Source organism: Heterodontus francisci, chromosome 32 (genome assembly GCF_036365525.1).
Source record: "Heterodontus francisci isolate sHetFra1 chromosome 32, sHetFra1.hap1, whole genome shotgun sequence".
Lineage (NCBI taxonomy): Eukaryota > Metazoa > Chordata > Chondrichthyes > Heterodontiformes > Heterodontidae > Heterodontus > Heterodontus francisci.
Window position 1 is genome coordinate 12751639 of NC_090402.1, and position 19378 is coordinate 12771016.

A 19378-nucleotide genomic window follows, 5' to 3' on the forward strand; every position below is an offset into this window, starting at 1 on the left:
CACTTCACCATGACTTTGATGGATGTGTGCCGGAAACCCTGTTAACAAGTGCAAACAGGTTTCCTACCACACTTCCAGAGAAGATACGGCAGTGTAGCAGGAGTAACAGCGAGGAAATTGCTGGCCTAGCTATATGCCCCTGACCTACAGTCCTGTTCCTAAACAGGTATATAGATTTTGAAGGTTTTATTTAATTTAAAAATTTTGTTTCTTTAAAAAATAACTTTTTAAAAAACATAACTTTAATTGCTTTGCTGAGAGCCTGTTCCACAAATATGCCACACCATGTGGGGAAACATTTGTTTAATCTCTAGTCCATTTTGCCTTGGGGCTTCATATGAGTAGCAGACAAGCAGAGTGTGTGTATTCAGGCTGGATATCACACCAGCTATTCCATTAACATGTGTGCATATTTAAATCATACATTGGGACAAAAATTCCCTATTCTTGTCAATGATGTGTCTGTGAAGGCTTATTGAGCACCAGAATTGCCCTGCCATGAATATTGTATAAATAAGGTGAGCTCATATCATGGATCTCAGCAACATTAAAAAAAGGCGATTCCAGAAGCTTATGGCACCATTTTTCTCTTTGATCTTACACTTCGTTCCTCAGGGGAGAAAGCCTCCTCCGACGCATCCTCAGATAAGTGCTGGCTAACATAAATTGATGACTCCCGCTCTGACCGACTACTGGTGTTTCTACTTTCCTGAAGTTCCTCCCGTTTGTTGATACTTTCGATGCTGAGGCCTGAAGTGAAGAAGAGTTAGAAATGTAAAGAGGTAAGGGCTGCATATGTGTGTGTGAATGGATTGGTCACTTTTCACTTTTTAAAATTATTTTTAATCTGTTGGAATGTGCATGCGTGTGTAGATCAGATAAAGATAGGAATGAACTTGGCTGTGATCCCTCTACAGTAACAAGCCTGCAGACATGCACCATTCTGGTGCTTGGGTGAGATACCAGAGGGCAAAGATCCCAGCAGCAGTAAGCACCTTCAGGTGAGCAACTGAGAAAAGGGGAGAAAAATCAAGAAATAAATACTCTAACTGATATATTAAAAAAAAAATCAATAAAAGAGTGTGGAATATTTTTCTTTGTTCAATGTTAAAAAAAAAAGTCAGCAAGGGCATTAAGCTTTATGCTCATCCCGACTTTCCAGTGAATGAATTGGAGATAATCAGGGTGGTGGGGGAAAACTGTATAGGAGACTTTCAGGACCCAATGGTTTGAAAGAATTGAGTGAGCATTAGAAAAAGTCATTAAACCCAAGTGTATCAGTGACTGTTAAATGAATAGATTAATTCAGCTCCCTTGCACTGTTAGTCTCAGTACATCCTTTAAAGCCAGCTCCCACAGAATGTGCAATTAGTCTCATAGCTTATACAAAAATATTAATTCCCACACAAAAAGACCAAAAGAAATGGAAAAAATGCAGAGGATGTTAAACAGAATTCATTTTTAAGTAATTTTTTTTTATGGTGCAGTTCCCATTTGAAATACATTCTTATTTTCATAATATAAGCAAGAGTCTGACTTAAGTTTACACACAACGCATTCTGAAACAGCTGTAATTGTTTTAAAGATGACGTCAGGCATCGAATAATAAATACGAGTCTACAGCCTGAACTTTATGGAGGTTCCATGTTAGAGTTATTTAATTTCAAAATACAAACCTTGAATATGACTTGAAAGCTCTGCTCCTTCTTCCTAGAACATAGAAATGCAGGTCACTGTTATCATTTACTGTGAAATTTATGTTATCATAACCCTCTTGAAGAGGTACTGTTAACATAAAGCATTGCTAAACTTTTTTTGTTTGGGGAGAAGGAGAACCATATACCACTTATGCCATGATTAAGGTGCGTGAAGATTTTTTTTATAAACATGGTTCGTGTTGTTACAGTCTGATCTAAACAAATTAATAAAAGTTTGCCAAACATCTTCGTATAGAGACAGCAGCTGTTAAAAAGTATCGACTTTAAATGTGTCTAAGAAACACCACAATTACATGACCAGGTGTGAAGGCTGTAGGATAGCTCACTTCAGCTTTCGACATTGTATTTGACTAAGTCTAGCTACTTCGAGTGGCAAAGATTCAGTATCAGTGCATCACAACTTGTTGCATGGTAACTTGTCACTTTAATGTACATAACCATACTGCTAATACACAAATCAGAAGACCTGTCAGGCGGGAGCTGCCCCATGCACGTGAGTCGTTACACCAGGTTAGTGGCAAGAAAGCAGCACAAAACAGAACCACAAATACAAAAGCTATATACTGTGGATGCTGGAAATCTGAAATAAAAACAGAAAATGCTGGAAATACTCAGCAGGACAGGCAGCATCTGTGAACAGAATCAGAATTAATGGTGGGGGGTGGAATTTTATGCTCTCCCCCGCGGGAGAATTGGAGGCAGGGAGAGCATAAAACCAGTTGGGATGGTGATCAAAATTAAGTCCGGGCAGGAAGGCCTGTGAATGGCCTTCGTGCCCTGCTGCCAATTGAGACCCTTAACTGGGCAATTAATGCCCAATTAAGGGCCTGATCCCGCCGCTGCAGCACTGTCACCGCATGGGAAGCACGCCATGAGAAACCATGCAGGCTATTTCCTGGCTCCAGGGCCCTTATTAAAGGCACTTAGTGCCTGAACTATGGATCCAGCATCGGCAGGGAGGGGAGTGCCTGCTGAGAGCCACCCCTCCCCCACCCTTGCTACTGACTCCATACATCCCCACTCCTCCATAACACCCACCCCTCAAGACCCCTCCCACCCTAACCTACCTGTGTCCTGGGTCTAGCACCACTCATGGGCCTTGGGTAGTTGCTCCACTGGCAGCAGCCACTGCCTCCGCAGGGGCACTGTTCAGTTGAAGAGCTGACAGCCTCTGGTTGGCCGGCAGCTCTCAAAGGGCTGGACTTCCGTCACAGGGGTCCTTGATCCAGTGGAAGGCCCGCCGCTGTCCACTTAAGTGCTTAAATGGTACTAGATTCAGCAGGCCCCCACAGAAGAGGCAGCGCGAAGTTCTCAGCATTGCTTTTTCTGGACATCGGGATGCCTGTTGCCTGGATAAAATCCCAGCCCACGTTTCAGTTCTGATGAGAGGTTAATGACCTGAAACATTAACTCTGTTTCTCTCCACAGATACTGCTTGACCGCTGGGTATTTCCATCATTTTCTGTTTTTGTTACAAAACAGAACCACCCAACTTAACAGAGATACTTGGTGTCACCCCAAGATCTTACACTGTATTCGTCAAGGATGATTGACTGTTCCATTGTTACTTCTTCACTGGTACTTTGATTTCCATCACTTTCCTGTGGAATATCTTCAAGAACGCCTTCACTGGCTAGAATGGGGAACGATAACTACAATAAGAACCATAAAGAGATAAATAATGTACACACAAATGATAGCATGGTAACTGGTCACCAGAGAAGCTGTGTAGACTGAAAGCTCCACATAGGGCAGTCTTTTAAAAGGACATTCCAAAAATCAAATTTTATTTTAATGCATTGACCATTTTTGTTAAAAAAAAGTGTGACAATGCCTGTCTTTCTCCAAGGGCGGCACAGTGGCGCAGTGGTTAGCACCGCAGCCTCACAGCTCCAGCGACCCGGGTTCAATTCTGGGTACTGCCTGTGTGGAGTTTGCAAGTTCTCCCTGTGTCTGCGTGGGTTTTCTCCGGGTGCTCCGGTTTCCTCCCACAGCCAAAAGACTTGCAGGTTGATAGGTAAATTGGCCATTATAAATTGTCCCTAGTATAGGTAGGTGGTAGGGGAATATAGGGACAGGTGGGGATGTGGTAGGAATATGGGATTAGTGTAGGATTAGTATAAATGGGTGGTTGATGGTCGGCACAGACTCGGTGGGCCGAAGGGCCTGTTTCAGTGCTGTATCTCTAAAAAAAAAAATTGATTAAACTGTATTCTCAGGAATCAAACACTTGAAAGTGTTGTGCCTGGCAAATCCATTAACAAATCATAACTGTGAAAAGCAGGTATTCCCGTAGTCCATTAGAAAGGGATTTAGGCAGTGTCATGCGCTATATCCAGGCTGAGCTAGCAAGACACTGACTCACCCCCAGTCTTCTTGCCTTTGAAGTGATTTCAATTCTCTGCATATGGGGGACTCAGCTGGTTTGTCAAGAATCTTTAGATGTTTCTGCTCACATCTGGCTGGTGTTGTTCTGAATATTCTTAATTATTCATAAATTCCCATCAGTATATTGAAATACTTCTTACACTCTAATACAGTGAAGGCATTTTGAAAGTGTCTGCTTCTCTCTGCAGTGCAAACTTAAAATTAAATAACTGACACATTGCTTATACTGGTCACTACTTCTGAAAGATACCATGATTGCAGTAGAGCTTCTACCTTGAAATTATGCACTTTCCATGAATATATTAACACATTAGTATGAAATTTCTTTGTCAACTACCTTAATTAAGGTATTAAGCTGAAACAGGTTAATAATATTGTTAAAATGGCAGACAGAGTGATGTCATTTGACTGTGAAAGTACATTCATTACTAATATCAAGGCATGTGCCTCTATCCAAACTTGATACATTCCTAAATTAGTGTTATTAAACAAGCATACCTTCATGTGGGGAGGCTACCGCTGTAGGGGCATCTATTATTATCTTCAGTTTATGCTACAAAGCAATGAGAATGCATATTAATAGTAAAGTTTTATAATGCAAGTCCAGTAACACAAAAAAGTAATGGAGCTTAAGATCGGTTACTGCTTGCCTTGGTTACAATTTTTGAACAGCCCAGTTTTGGATTGCAGGATCTAAACATTTCTAAAATATTAAACACACATCAAAAGTTTGAACTTATATTGACAAATCCATTCACATTAGACTTAAATGTTTTATGGTGCAGAGCCATTAGTTAGGAAGACTTTCAATTCTATGTAACCAACAAAAAAACTAAACAACTTAGTTATTTAGTGCACTTAATGTAGTACAACATTCCAAGGCTTTTAACAAGAGCGATATCAATAAAAAAATAATTTTGACAGAGGCAAAATATTGCGGATGCTGAAAATCTGAAATAAAAACAGAAAGTGCTGGAAATACTCAGCAGGTCTGGCAGCATCTGTGGAGAGAGTAAAAGAATTAATGTTTCAGGTCGATGACCTTTCAGTTCTGATGAAAGGTCATCGACCTGAAACATTGGGCTAGACTTTTAGCTCCTGCCGGGGGTGGGAATGGAGGTGGGTGGGCATGGAATTTCGCGCCGTTGGCCTGTGTGCCATTTCCCCGGCTCCATCCCGCCCTGGGTCATTTTGCTGAAGGTGGGATGGGAGGGCAGCAGGGCTACCCGCCCGCAAGTGGCAGATAGCCAAATGACCCGACTAAAGGTCTATTAAGGCATGTTAATGGAGGCGCCTGGGATTTTCCAGTCGGTCTCCAAGTTCCTGGAGGTGACGGGGGACAGTTTACCTCCCTGGAAGAAAACCGATGTGGGTGGAGGTGGGGGGGGCAGCACTCCAGGCGGGCCTAGAAGCCCTCCCCACCTGCCTGGGTGCAGCAGCTGCCGCAGGCCGTCCTATTACAGGGAGCCCCCCCCCCCGCAATAGTGGTGGCCTGGCTGCAAAGGACATTTTTAATTTAAAGTTTGAAAAGGTTGGAGAGCAGGCACCTCCATTTTGAAGCACCCTCTCTCTCACTTATGTGCCATGGCATCCTGCTGCTGCTTTCAACCTGGAAGGTCTCTGACTGGCCCTCCAGCTTCAAGAGCTCATCCGCCGTCCTTTGGCCATTAATTGGCGGCTCCGAGGAAAATCACAGTGAATGACTGTTTCCCACAAAATGTGGACTTCTGACTCCATTTGAGCCTGGCGCCGGGGTTCACAAGCCTGTGGGGAAAATCCTGCTCATTAACTCTGTTTCTCTCTCCACAGAAGCTGCAAGACCTGCTGAAAAATATTTTTGACATTATTTGATATCAAGCCATAGAAGGAAAAATCAGGAAAGATGGCCAAAAGCTTGGACAAAGAGATAGATTTTTCAGAACATCTTAAAAGGAAGAGAGGGAGTCGGAGAGGTTCAGGGAGGGAAAGCCAGAGCTTAGAGCCAAGACAGCTGAAAGCATGGCCGCCAATGGTGGAGCAACTAAAATCAGGGATACACAGGAGACCAGAATTGGAGGAGCGCAGAAACCTCAAAGGCTACACATATAGGGAGGAGCAAAGCTCTGGAGGGATCTGTAAACAACAATGAGGATTATAAAATTGAGGTATTGTCAGACTTGGAGCCACTGAAGATCAGCAAGCGGGTTATGGGTGAATGAGATTTGGAGTGAGTTAAAATACCTGCAGAAGAGTTTTGGATGAGCACAAGTTTATGTGGGCTGGAAGATGGGATTCTGGCCGAGAGTATTGGAATAGTCAAGTCTAGAGAAAACAAAGGCATGGATGAAGGTTTCAGCAGTGGGTGAGCTGAGGGTAAGTCAGAGTTGAACGATGTTACTGAAGTGGAAGCAGGCAGTCTTGCCGATGGCGCGGATATCTGATCAGAAACTCAACTCGGAGCCAAATACAACACTGAGGAACAAACGTCTTACTCAGCTTAAGACAGTTACTAGGGAAGAAAATGATGGATAGGGAACAGAGTTTGTAGCAAGGACCAAAGACAATGGCTTCATTCTTTTCAAATTTTAGTGAGAGGAAATTTCTGCTCATCCGATATTGGATGTTGAACAAGCAGTGTGACAAATCAGACAGTTGAAGGTTGGAAGGGGGTGGTGGTGAGATAGAGCTGAGTGTCATCGGCATATGTGCTGAAACTGATGTTGTGCTTTTGGACGATATTGCATCAAAGTTCAAGACGTGACCTCACTCACCATTTTCCCATCCTTATCCTGTCCCCTGTCTTTGGACACAGCTAAAGGCAGTAATCCTATTGCGGAAGTTTGCTACCTGTAGGTTAGTTTTACCAAGAAACAAACTACTAATCTAAAATAAAATCAGAAATTGTTGCCAAAGCGCAGCAGGTCTGTTAGTTTTTAAAAAAAGTAAAAAAAAAGCTAGTTTTGGATTAAGATTCCAGTCCTCTGATAAAGGATCTTTGTCTGAAGTGCTAACCTGCCTTAACTCTTTTCTAATGCTGATGGACCTGCAGTGCATTTCTAGCATTTGCTGTTTGGATTTTGGGTCAAATCTGCCACATCTCTCTAAGGCCTTACAGAGTGACATTTACAGAATCTTAGGGATCCCGTGGGAACAATTACTGAGCATGAAGGGAAAAAAGGAACAAATGTGCAGGAAATATAGATCTGATTTGAAAGCTGATTGTAAAAATGTGAGATATATTTTCCTCAGCTGTAGCTGGGAGTGTAAAGCAGGGAATATTACTTAATGCTCATATCAACATTTGGCTAAGAATATTGAATAGAGGAAAATATTTTCCCACGTATCTTATTACTTCTGTCACTGTGTTACAAGGTTGAAGAGCTGTCATACCGGTTTATAGATTTCGATTACAACAAAATATTTACTGATAGCAGCACTGAATCTGTCCAACTCCTTTTCCAACATGGAAGGGTAATTATTAACTATTTTCAGCTGCTTTTTGTAAAAGCTCTCGTATCTGTGTACAGAATAAAACGAAGTTAAAACAGGTTACAGCAAAATATGAAAGCAAAATACTGTGGATGCTGGAAATTTTAGATTTAGATTAGAGATACAGCACTGAAACAGGCCCTTCGGCCCACCGAGTCTGTGCCGACCATCAACCACCCATTTATACTAATCCTACACTAATCCCATATTCCTACCAAACATCCCCACCTGTCCCTATATTTCCCTACCACCTACCTATACTAGTGACAATTTATAATGGCCAATTTACCTACCAACCTGCAAGTCTTTTGGCTTGTGGGAGGAAACCGGAGTACCCGGAGAAAACCCACGCAGACACAGGGAGAACCTGCAAACTCCACACAGGCAGTACCCGGAATCGAACCCGGGTCCCTGGAGCTGTGAGGCTGCAGTGCTAACCACTGCGCCACTGTGCCGCCCTTTAGAGATACAGCACTGAAACAGGCCCTTCGGCCCACCGAGTCTGTGCCGACCATCAACCACCCATTTTTACTAATCCTACACTAATCCCATATTCCTACCACATCCCCACCTGTCCCTATATATTTCCCTACCACCTACCTATACTAGGGGCAATTTGTAATGGCCAATTAACCTATCAACCTGCAAGTCTTTGGCGTGTGGGAGGAAACCGGAGCACCCGGAGGAAACCCACGCAGACACAGGGAGAACTTACAAACTCCGCACAGGCAGTACCCAGAATCGAACCCGGGTCCCTAGAACTGTGAGGCTGCGGTGCTAACCACTGCGCCACTGTGCCGCCCCTGAAGTAAAAACAGAAAATGCTGGAAATACTCAGCAGGTCAGGCAGCATCTGTAGAGAGAAAACAAGAGTTAACGTTTCAGGTCATTAATCTTTCATCAGAGCAGCATTACGTAATTACACTGAACTTATTAAAATGAATGTGATTTAAATATAGTGGAACTATCTTATAGTGAAACTTGTTCACTTCAGCAAAATTTCAGTTTGATGAAACAGAGAAAACATTCACTTTCCCTACTGTTTAGTGGGCTAATCAATATAGACAGATTTGAATCCCAATCTGTGTAGTGTAAGCTGATATTAGCTAGTAAAACAATTGGGATGCTACAGCTATTCTCTACATCCCTGGGCTTGGAAGGATAAAGCATGCAGGCTTTCTGCTTCCGATCATGCTCCAGTTATTCTACTGGAAAGTGTGCATATGTGAATCTTACAAGAGAACATGATTGGGCTTGACTGTGATACCTGCTATGGTCAAATAAACTCACTGTTTACACGTGAGAAATAGTCACTTGGGAGAAGATCTACCTGGCTCCCTTTACCCATAAGACTGTATCCCAGGAAGAGTTTGCACTTTGCACTCTTGCTCTTCCTGGTCCACAAGGAAACACTCAAAAAAAAAACTCCAGTCCTCTCTTGGGCTTGTTGCAGCTTCAAGCTGGTTTTTCCTAACAAGGCTAGCGCCAGGTTGCTGACCTCTTGGCACAAAGTTAAAACTGATGTCATCAGACCCGACTTCTCCATGTTAAAGAAGCCTTTCTATGCCTGCGACGAGGGTCTGACACGCTTCCTGAAACTAGGGAGTTAAAATACTTGCCGGCATGAGCGCAGTGTCAAGCTGGAGGGTAGGGCACCTTGTCTAGTTTACTCACCCTCCCACCCCTGAACATCCTACTAGTGGGGGTAGCAGGGTGGGTATAAAATTGGCCTTCAAGTGTACACGTCACAAATATAAAATTGCAATTATTGCAATTGTAATTATTGAAAAGGGGTGAAGAATGGCAAGAGCAGTCAAGACTGACAGGAAAACAATGTGATTGACTCGTGGGACCAAGCCGATGCAGATTGGAGAACACTTCCCAAAAAATAAATAAATCAAGTGAGTCTTAACACAGGGACTGAGATAGAGATGTAGGGAGAGGAGCACCGGACCATTAGCACTTTACTCAAGAGAAAGGCGTTTCAACCATGAAGATAATGTATTCTTATTAATGCTAGAAATTCATGAAGGAACCTATTGCCCAAGTAAAGTTTAAAAAAATTTCCAGATAAATATGGCACAAATCTGTTACGGGGTGGTGAGTAGGAGTGAGGTGGAGGTGGTTGGCTTGCAATTTCCACAGAGCAAATAATTCTCCATGCTCACTCTAAATTTTCCACTTGCTGAAAATAAAGTGATTTATTTGAAACTGATGGCAAGAGATGGGAAGAAAATACAGTTTTAATTTTTTTAACAGGTACACTCGTCGCACCAGTTGGAAGCATCAACCAACAGGAAGGAAGTCTTAATGTTTGCAAGTCAATGTGAAGGATGGTACCTATTGAAGTAACGGTCAGCACTGCTTTCCCTGTCTATCAGAACAATTGGTTAACTGGCAGAGATCTTAGCATGGTCTCAGAACCAGTTGAAGAGTGTTAAATACTGCTGAGAGAGCTAACAAAAACAAAAGCAGAGAAACCTATCTTTTAAAAACCTTGCAAAGTAGAAATACTTGCCCTTTTTTGATCCCATCCAGCAGGCAAATGGCCTTCTTAAGGTCTGACTTCAGTTCCACTGCTGTGTTTCTCTGTCTTAGTTGGTCAATAAGCAGGTCTAGATTTGCTTCTCTTGCCTGATGAAACATTTTTAACAGAAACACAAATGCATTAACTTTGGTATAAAATGTTCGATGAGTGAAAATCTGGAAGTTTTTTTGCATGGGGTACATAGAAAAAGTGTGTTAATTAAGTATGATCACCAGCTATCTCACACAACCCTTTTAAAATGATTTGCTTTGATATTAAGTGTCACAAAATCTTGGAATATTGCCAATTTCTAGTATATCAAGACATCCAGAAATCCAAGCAACTAGTTACTTTAGTAAAATCCATTTGTGTCATGCTGATGCAAAAGCCACAACACCAACTAATTTTTTACAACAAGAGACTAATCAGCATGAGACTGTTAACACTAACCACAATATCAAATTATATTTGTCTCTTTGAAGCACCATGACCTCCATTCAGAAATGAGAAGATTACTGATCCCTAGTAAATGTAATGACAACTGCCCACGATCAAACCTGCTGCAACCTGTCAGTGGAGTAATTCTCCTTTGGCTGATGAATCCCCAGAATGCTGTCCCTGGGCAACACTGTATGGATGAAATTTCTCCATAGAGGTCGTAGAAATTAAAAGGCTTGGTCAGTGCGCTTTGATTCCCCTTATTCAACAATCTGCATTTCATTTCGTCACCATATTTGCCATTTTGCAGCAATGTGTATGATCTTATCTGTTAATTAGGAGTAATTTTAATTACAAGCGATAGTGCAAGATGGGCAATATTGGATTAGTCGCCCATTATACATCCCGCCCGGTTTTTCCTTCTACTGAGTTCAATGAAAGTAAAACTCAGGCATGGTTCTACACCATCAACCACATTTAAAATTACCCACAAACTAATGCCATCTCCAGTTCATTTCACCAGTTACCAAGGGCCAATTTTAACTTTGGAAAAGTGAATGGATTTTCAGAGGATTAAAATTGGGCCTGAAGTCTTTGTACTTTCTCTGCTTCTCTCCTGAAGGCATTGATTTTTGCCAGCCTGTCGCACCACAGGAATCAATATTCATTATATACCTGCCCAAAACGCCAATCCTCATGTCCAGTTCTAGACCATAGGTGTTGGTAAGCTATTCAAGCATGGAAAGCATCGCAGGCAAGACAAATACTGGATAGCAGGAACCCTGGCTAACTTTACTTTTTTCTAGCCTCGGGCACTGAGGCCAATTCAGCTGCTAACATTAATGTATGAAATACAGACTGGGGAACATGGGATCTTCTGGTCCATAGTGTTAATTGTATATTAATTATGTTTAATTGTATGCAGGTGGTGGGCATCACAGATTTGGTATTGCTCAATCTTGTGTGACTGTACGCCACATATCCCTGTAAGAAGTTGGACTGCTTGGGGTCACGTGACTATTTAGCATGAAGGAGTTTCATTCATTATCGGAAATAACCAGATGAATTGTTCCACCAACTAAGAACAGCCATGCACCAGCAGTCACAGAATTGAGAAAGCGCTATTGTATATATATTTCACTACTGAGCCTTAGAGGTGAAGTACATTCTGCTTTCAACACAATCAAAGTCATTCATGATAGTATTTTGAGTCGTAGTAGTCCAAAAATTTACCCAAGGAAATGAGAAAAGGCTATTCTGCCGATGAATTCACTTGTACAAAGACATGGGGCAGCAATTTGCCGCTGGGGTTAGGAACCCGTCGTCGCAAACATTTCTGGGTCCTGACCTGTGGGGAGGGGTTGGTTTTGGAAGTAGTCATAGCCCACCATTTTTACTGATGTCAGCTGCTAATTGGCTGGAGGGCAGGTTAGGCAGCCAATTAGTGGTGGCGAGTGCAGGATGGAGGCAGGACCTGTGCGAGCCCGATTTAAAGGCATGATGGCAGCCATTACTGTGGCAGTCGTTCTGAATCAGCATGCAAGCTCCAGTTCAGCAGGAGGAGAGGCAAGACCTGACACCCAGGGAAGGGCTGCCCCATGCTTCACAGATGCAGCCCTTGAAGTGCTGCTGGAGGCTGAGACAGAGAGAGGCTGAGGTGCTGTTTCATTAAGGGGTGGTAGGAGAAGGCCACTTAGCCAAACAAATCAGGCTTGGCTGGAGGTGGCAGAGATTGTGAGCAGCAAGAGTTTCAATGACCTTCTTCATTCTGGCAAGGTGAGTGCAACATGAGACCCAGATGGCAGGCCTCTAGCTATGCAACCTCCAGCAGACACACCAGCTGAGCAGCCTGAGGGTGCATGGTGCTCCTGAACATGGGAGAAATGTGTACCCAGGGTAATTACTGACCCCTTAGCAAAACCCAGAGCCCTAGTGCTTTGAGGAGCTGGCGGCACTGATACATGCAGCTTCTTTTGTAAATAAGCTGCTGGCATTGGTCAGAGGCCAGTAGTCCCTTCTCTCTCTCTTTTGTAATTGCAGGAGAAGAAAGCGCAGAAGTGCTCCAGCTCACCATCCTCACTGCCATGGAGGAGGCAGTGATGGAAATCACTAGGGTGGTCCCGTAGGAGCAAGTGGGCGATGGAGAGGTGGCAATAACTGGAGGAGAGGGTGAAAGGATAATGAGATCTGTCAATGAAGAGGGTGAAATGCACTCCTCCCCATCTGACTGTATGCCAAAGCTGCATTGGGAAGCCTCAGCACTGCAGAGGCATCTGCTGGCAGAGGGTAGTTCTCATGATCTCCTTCTCGGGTCTCTCACAAGGCCAGTTGTGGAGATGGAGCACGAAAGTTCAGTTGCATTTCCGGGGGCCTCTCAAGTATCTGAAACAGCAGAGCCACCACTATCACATCAAACAAGCACACTCACCACTAGCTCAGATACACTCACAGTGGTGGATCCTCATGCACGGTTACAAAGGGTGGCACTGGGTGAAAAACATGGTACTAGTGAGCAGGAGGAGGTGACAGAGGCAGAGACTGCTGTCCCCCTTGGAGGACAGAGGACAACTGGAGCCATGTTCAGCTAGGCACAGATGCAGGGCCTCGTGAGTCAAAAGCAAGGAGGCTCTACTTTGGCCAGCAGTGAGAAATGTGTGCCCACTTGTTGGAGTTCCCTGAGGCAGTGCAGGGTCATGGGCTGAGAATAGAGTAGGCCATTCAGCTCATGTGCACCACCATGGCTCAAGGCTTTGAATGCATGAGCTCCTCCATTGAGAGAGTGGCCAACCTCAGGGAGAGGCATATGTGCAGCACTCAAAGTGGATGCAGGAACAGCGCACTGACATGCACAGAATGCATGCCATGCTGTTATTGTGGACCAGTCAATGATGCTCATGCTGCAAAAATGCCTGGAAAGGATGCTAGTTGTGTTCCAGCTGGTGGGCCCCTCCAGCTATCCAGGAGCGCCATCTATAGCTGAGGTAGTCAATGAAGATGAGAGAGCCTACCCTCAGGGGTGCCATCATCATCATCAGTTTCCTTGGCTCCTCTGACTGAGGGATCACCTATGCAGAAGGCCCCTGTGACAGAGATTGCCTCTGCATTGACACCAGTGCAGCAGCCTATGGGGGTGCCCCCACTGGCACCTCGATGACGAGAACGACTACCACGGGCATCTCAGCTGTAGGCAGTCACAAGCAAGCAAGCAGCCTCCACTTCATCCAAGGCCACAAGGGGAGCACCACGTACATGTGGCCAAAAGTGGCCATCCCATCGATCAGAACACAGAGGTTCACTGGGGTTTACTTGACATGTAAATGTACACTTTTTAACTTTTTGCGAACATTGTAAATCTTGACACATGATTCCAGACATGTAAGTTTTTGTTCTTTAATGGCAAAACTTAAAAAAGAGGGATAAAGTGACAAAGGGAAGCAAAGGTCTTTGAAGGAGGACAGTGAGACCGCTAGACAGATGTGCTTCATGCATTGGCAGTAAGAGTGGATCTATTCAAGGTTGCATCTTCAATTGGAAGTGTTCTCACGGGCAGTTTAAAGTGAGTTCCAGACCATGCCATTCTCCTGGGTTAGAAGGGTTCAGCTTAAACGTGCCTGGATCAGATGCTCCCTGACATTGACAGCATCCTTGAGTCCTCCGCCGGGCACAGCCACCTCCTTGAGAGTCTGGGCACCTCTCTGCTCTACATCTGCCTCATCCTCCTCTTCCACTTCCTGCTCCTCCTCATCCTCCAATGAGCTGTGTCATTCCAGCACCTCATCCTCTTCAATGTCCACTCCTCTCTGGAGGCCCATGTTATGGAGAGCATAACCGGCCACCACAATGCACAAGATCTTTTCAGGAGTGTACTTCAGGTGGCCACCCGACCGGTCTAGGCATCAGAATCGCATCATGGCCTGCTCGATGGTGGTCATTGTGATCAGATGACTTTGGTTATTGTGCCTCTGTAGCTCCACCTTCAGGTCACGTAAAAGGGTGAGTAGCCATCTCTTCAAGGGATATCCCTTGTCCTTTAGAATCCATACACAAAGTTTGGGGGGATAACATGAAGGGCTGCCGCACCCTGGACTGCCAGAGGATGAAGACATCATGGCAGCTGAACGTTGAGGGAGTAGAAGCCCTTCCTGTTGATGAATCTCACTGGTCGCTCACTCGGAGCCTTGACGGCAATATGGGTGCAATTGATGATGCCCTGCACCTGGGAAAATCCAGTGATGGAAGTGAATCTCGCTGCCCTTTGTATCTGAAAGGCCCCATCTGTTTGGAATTGTATGTAATGCCTAGTTCTCACCTATAGGGTATTAGTGAGCTGCGAGATGCAATGGTGTACTCTTCTTCTTCTTGGTCAGTCCTCGGGAATGAGGATGACTTTCTTCCACACCAGGGTTGTAGGTCCTTAGGTGACTGAATAGTCGAATTCTGGATCCGCACACTCTGCTACAGGTGGGGCAGGTGGTGTTTGATGAGGTGAGTGAATGGGATGCTTGAAATTCTGAACACTTCTTCCTCTGTTTGCACTTGGTTGCTACTTGGGCATGTCGACGTTGTTCGAACTGGCTGGCATAGCCGCGGATGCTTCTTCTCCATTTTGGGCGGTCTCAGGCAAGAGATTCCCACGAATAGGTGGAGATGTCATATTTTTTCAGGGAGACTTTAAGGACACCCTTGTAGCGATTCCTCTGCCCTCCTTGTAGCCTCTTGCCGTGACGGAGCTCAGAGTAGAAAGCTTGTTTTGGGAGTCTTGTGTCAGGCATGCGGATGATGTGGCCCGCCCAGCATAACTGACCAGCCATGACCACTGTCTCGATACTGGGGATGTTGGCCTGAGAGGACACTGATATAGGAGCGCCTGTCCTGCCACTGAATTTGCAGGATATTGTAGAGGCACCACTGGTAATATCTCCCCAGGACTTTGAGATGCATGCTGTACAGTGCCCATTTTTCCGACACATACAGGAGGGCAGGTAAGCCTACGGCCCTGTAGATCATGAGCTTGGTGCCAGATTTGAGGTCTTTGTCGTCAAACACTCTTTCCTTCAGATGATCGACGACTTCACTGGCACACTGGAGGCGATGCAGAGTTTCATCATCAATGTCTTGCTGAGAGGAGGCTCCCAACATATGGGAAGTGATCCACATTGTCAAGTGGTTCACCATGGATACTGATAGTCGGGGACCATGTTGCGCTGCGGGAGCAGGCTGGTAGAGGACCTTTGTCTTCTGGATGTTTAGCTTAAGGCCCATTCTTTCATACGCCTCCATGAATGCATCGACAAGGGTTTGAAGCTCGTCCTGAGTATGCGCATATGCAAACATCGTCAGCATACTGCAGCTTGATGACAGAGGTTGGAGTGGCTTTGGTTCTGGACTGGAGGCGACGTAGGTTAAATAGTTTGCCGCTGGTCTGTAAAGTAGATCTGCTCCGGCAGGGAGCTTCAAGTAGATGAGGTGGAGTGTTGTGGCGAGGAAGATGGAAAAGAGCATCGGTGCAATGACACAGCCTTGCTTGACCCCAGTTTGGACACGGATTGGGTCAGTGGCAGATCCGTTAGCAAGGATTACAGCTGGCATGGCGTCATGCAGCAGGTAGAGGATGGTGACGAATTTCTCTGGGCAGCCAATTTTGAGGAGGATGTTCCATAATCCCTCCCGGTTGATAGAGACGAAGGCTTTTGTGAGGTCAAAGGCGGCCATGTATAAAGATTGCTGCTGTCCCTACATTTTTCTTGGATGCAATGTACTGTCACTTGAGAGACACCAAGGTCCATTGCTGATCCTTCGAAGGAGTCAACAAAGAAGTTAAAGGCCACAGTAATGTTAACAACCCCTGGCAGGGCAAAGTGAGCAGTACTGCAAGGTCTGAGGTCTTCCTCAATGAGGGCACAAATTTCAGTGACTAACTGCCTCGACAGGCGCAGTCTCCTGTGGCACTGATTTTCTGACATGTCCAGGGTAGCTTTTTCAGCGGTACACTCAATGCTGAGGGTACGGCCTTCGTTGCCTTCCTGCTGCACTCACAATGATTACTGGACCCCAACCCCCACCCCCTCAGCTGTACTCCCATTTATGGGCTCACCTAATTGAATGGCGCGGCCATGACTTGCTCATTGCACCTGGACTGTTCCTGATCCATGGTGTAACCCATGCGCCCCACCAGAATTCCAAATTGGGCCTTGACAAGCTGACAACAAGCTTGTTAACAAGATCAACTGGCCTACTATCCGAATCAAGCGGATTGTCCCTATGCCAATTAAGGGGGTGCCTCCGTGAAAATCCCAATGAGTGACTATTTCCACCAAGGGGCGGGTTCAGAACCCGGAACCAGTTCTGACTTCTGTTTCCCGCTCTCGGAGGGAAAATCCATCCTTTAATTTCCATTTATTTCAATGGAAAGGAAATTGGAACTGTTTCTATAATTTTGGTTTTACACTGCAATGGTGAATTGCAAATAATCCCAAGCGTGATTCCACACTGAGTACCAGGACACTCCGCCTACCTGATTTATTTTATCGTGTTTCTTGCGACATTCATCTAGCTGCTCTTTCAGCTGGTGTTTCTGGTCAGTCAAGTTCACCTGGTGCTCCTCCCACAGTTGGGTGGCTTCCTTGCAAAAATGATATATTTCCTTACACTGAAAGTCCATTTGCTGGGCTAAGATCTCCATGTGTTTCTGTCAATATGGAACAAATGAAACACAAGTTACAAAAGGGATGTTGCAGTAGCTGCATGGAAACATTCAAAGCATCTTCCTGGCATTTTAATATTTGGTTTCCTCCTAAAATTTGCTATGTTGGCTCCCTGATGTCTCAGCTCAAGCAGCTTAGCCACGCAGAGTAAGAAGGCCCTTTTGTTAGATTGCTGGTCTGTGTTGCAGTGTTGAGTTAGCTGATCTCATTCAGGGTAGGGCTCTAGCACTCTCAACTAGGAAGAGCCAAAGTTTTTGTTCCTGATCACTATCTGGAAAATGCACATGTGTGAGTGCCATAAGAGGACAGGATTGTGCTTGGTTCTGATGATCCACTCCCTTCCCTTAAGCTCACGAGCAGGACTGATTAGGTTTATACAGGAGAGCCAGGCTTTTATCTGGGCGATGGGGAGTTGTCCACTGGCAAAAGCGGCAGCGAGAGCCCCGCGTTGCCTCCTCTGGGGAAGGTCCGCCAAATCAAGTGCCAATTAGGCACTTAAGTGGACAGTGGTAGGCCTTCCCCGGGATCAAGGACCCCGGCAACAGAAGTCCTGCCCACTGAGAGCGGCCTGTCAATCTGAGGCTGGCAGCAATTTACTGAGCAGTGACACTGCAAAGGCAGTGGCTGTTGCCAGTACTGCACTCACCTGTAGCCAATGCTTGCCGAGGCACCCAGGCCACAAGTGAATCAGGGCGAGAGGGGTTTTGTGGGGTTGCGGTCGCAAGGGAAAGGTGTGCAAGGGGGTCAACAGCAAGGGCAGGGGGTGGCTGTCAGGGCCCCCCCCCTTCCTGATGCTGGGTCCCTCAATCAGGCACGAGGTGCCTTTTAGCGAGGATCCCCCACCTCACCCCCCCAACCACCACCCTAGAACCGGCAAGCAACACGCACAGTTTTGCTTGGGGTGCTCCCTGAGCGGTGACAGGCCTGTCCATGCTGAGCTACTACCAGCAGAGGTGGAATGAGGCCCTTAATTGGTGGCGGGGCAGGAAGGTTGTTTACAGGCCTTCCCGCCCTGGATTTAATTGGGGTGGAGGTGGGAAGGTGGCCGTGTCCTCTCCCCCCCCCCCCCATGATTAAATGCTCTCCCTGCCTCCAAAACCACTGTGAGGGAGCATAAAGATCCCCCCAAGGAATGTTCACCGAGGCAAAGTACTGGTGAGTACTTGGCATCCACAGAACTGTATCCCATTAGGAATCAATGCTTTCAGGAGCAGAACATTTGTAACAGCCCAGTAGTACAAATAATATGGCCCAGAGGTCAGTTACTGCCAGGCTTTACCTATTTTTCTTGGTAGATGTGCTTCCAATAATACCCTGCCTGGCTGCAGGACGCTGCCAGAGCATGGATTTTATGATCTTTACTGCTCTCTCTTTCTCTTCAGCAAAAGGGAAGCAAATGCTATTCGGACATAAGGTTATCCCAAATTCAATATAGCAAATGAAAAGGCCCTAATAAAATAAACAGAACAGACCCATTGCATCGATTCTTTTCCTCTCTTCCAATGGAGAACTGCTTACAATGGCATGATTTAAATCAACAGCTCACTATGTGGGGAATCTTAGGTGCAGACCTGAGCTCCATTACTCTGTGCTGCAGCATGTTGCAGTATTTCTGAGGGTAGCTCTCAAGAAAGACGTTGGTTGGGATTATGACCTTTGACAAGAATTTAGTATACTGAAATTCCAGCCTCTTCCCACAGCATAACAATTCACCAGGAAACTGCTCCAAAGTCATTTAATAGTTACCAGAAAAAGGAGACTCTCATCACTTCAGTCTGAGCTGGATTTAAGTTAGTCCCTGCCATGTGTGTGGGACTGGGACCACCCAGTCTCCCCATTTATTCAATTGCCATGAACATTTTGGTACTAACGGCTGTCCAATAAAAAGTAAACAGACTTACATCTACAGTAGACAGCTCATTTTCAAACAGACGTTGCAAATCGCCAACAATTGGAAGAAAGTCAGAAACCATCAGCTGTGTGGCCTCTTCTTTTGTACACACCTCTAAGCTCACAAGCGCCTCCTGAATCATAATAAACACAGAAAGAATATCACTGTAAATAACGCAGTAACTAACCTGACAAACTACAGCAATTCCAACACATGCACCAGAAAACATATAAAATTGCATCAT

At 45.2% G+C, this 19378-nt stretch overlaps 1 protein-coding gene across 4 annotated transcripts in view; it reads right to left on the reverse strand.

Moving 5' to 3' along the window:
• The window catches only part of ccdc180 (coiled-coil domain containing 180), a 148840-nt gene that overhangs the window by 86798 nt on the left and 42664 nt on the right, over positions 1-19378 (reverse strand). For all 4 annotated transcript variants that reach the window (XM_068012253.1, XM_068012255.1, XM_068012254.1 and 1 more), the window contains 8 exons: positions 19145-19267; positions 17054-17227; positions 10093-10208; positions 7476-7602; positions 4605-4659; positions 3248-3351; positions 1677-1710; positions 602-750 (listed from right to left, as the gene is read on the reverse strand). In XM_068012253.1, coding sequence (XP_067868354.1) covers positions 602-750; positions 1677-1710; positions 3248-3351; positions 4605-4659; positions 7476-7602; positions 10093-10208; positions 17054-17227; positions 19145-19267 — 882 coding nt within the window. The remainder of the gene's footprint in view (positions 1-601; positions 751-1676; positions 1711-3247; positions 3352-4604; positions 4660-7475; positions 7603-10092; positions 10209-17053; positions 17228-19144; positions 19268-19378) is intronic.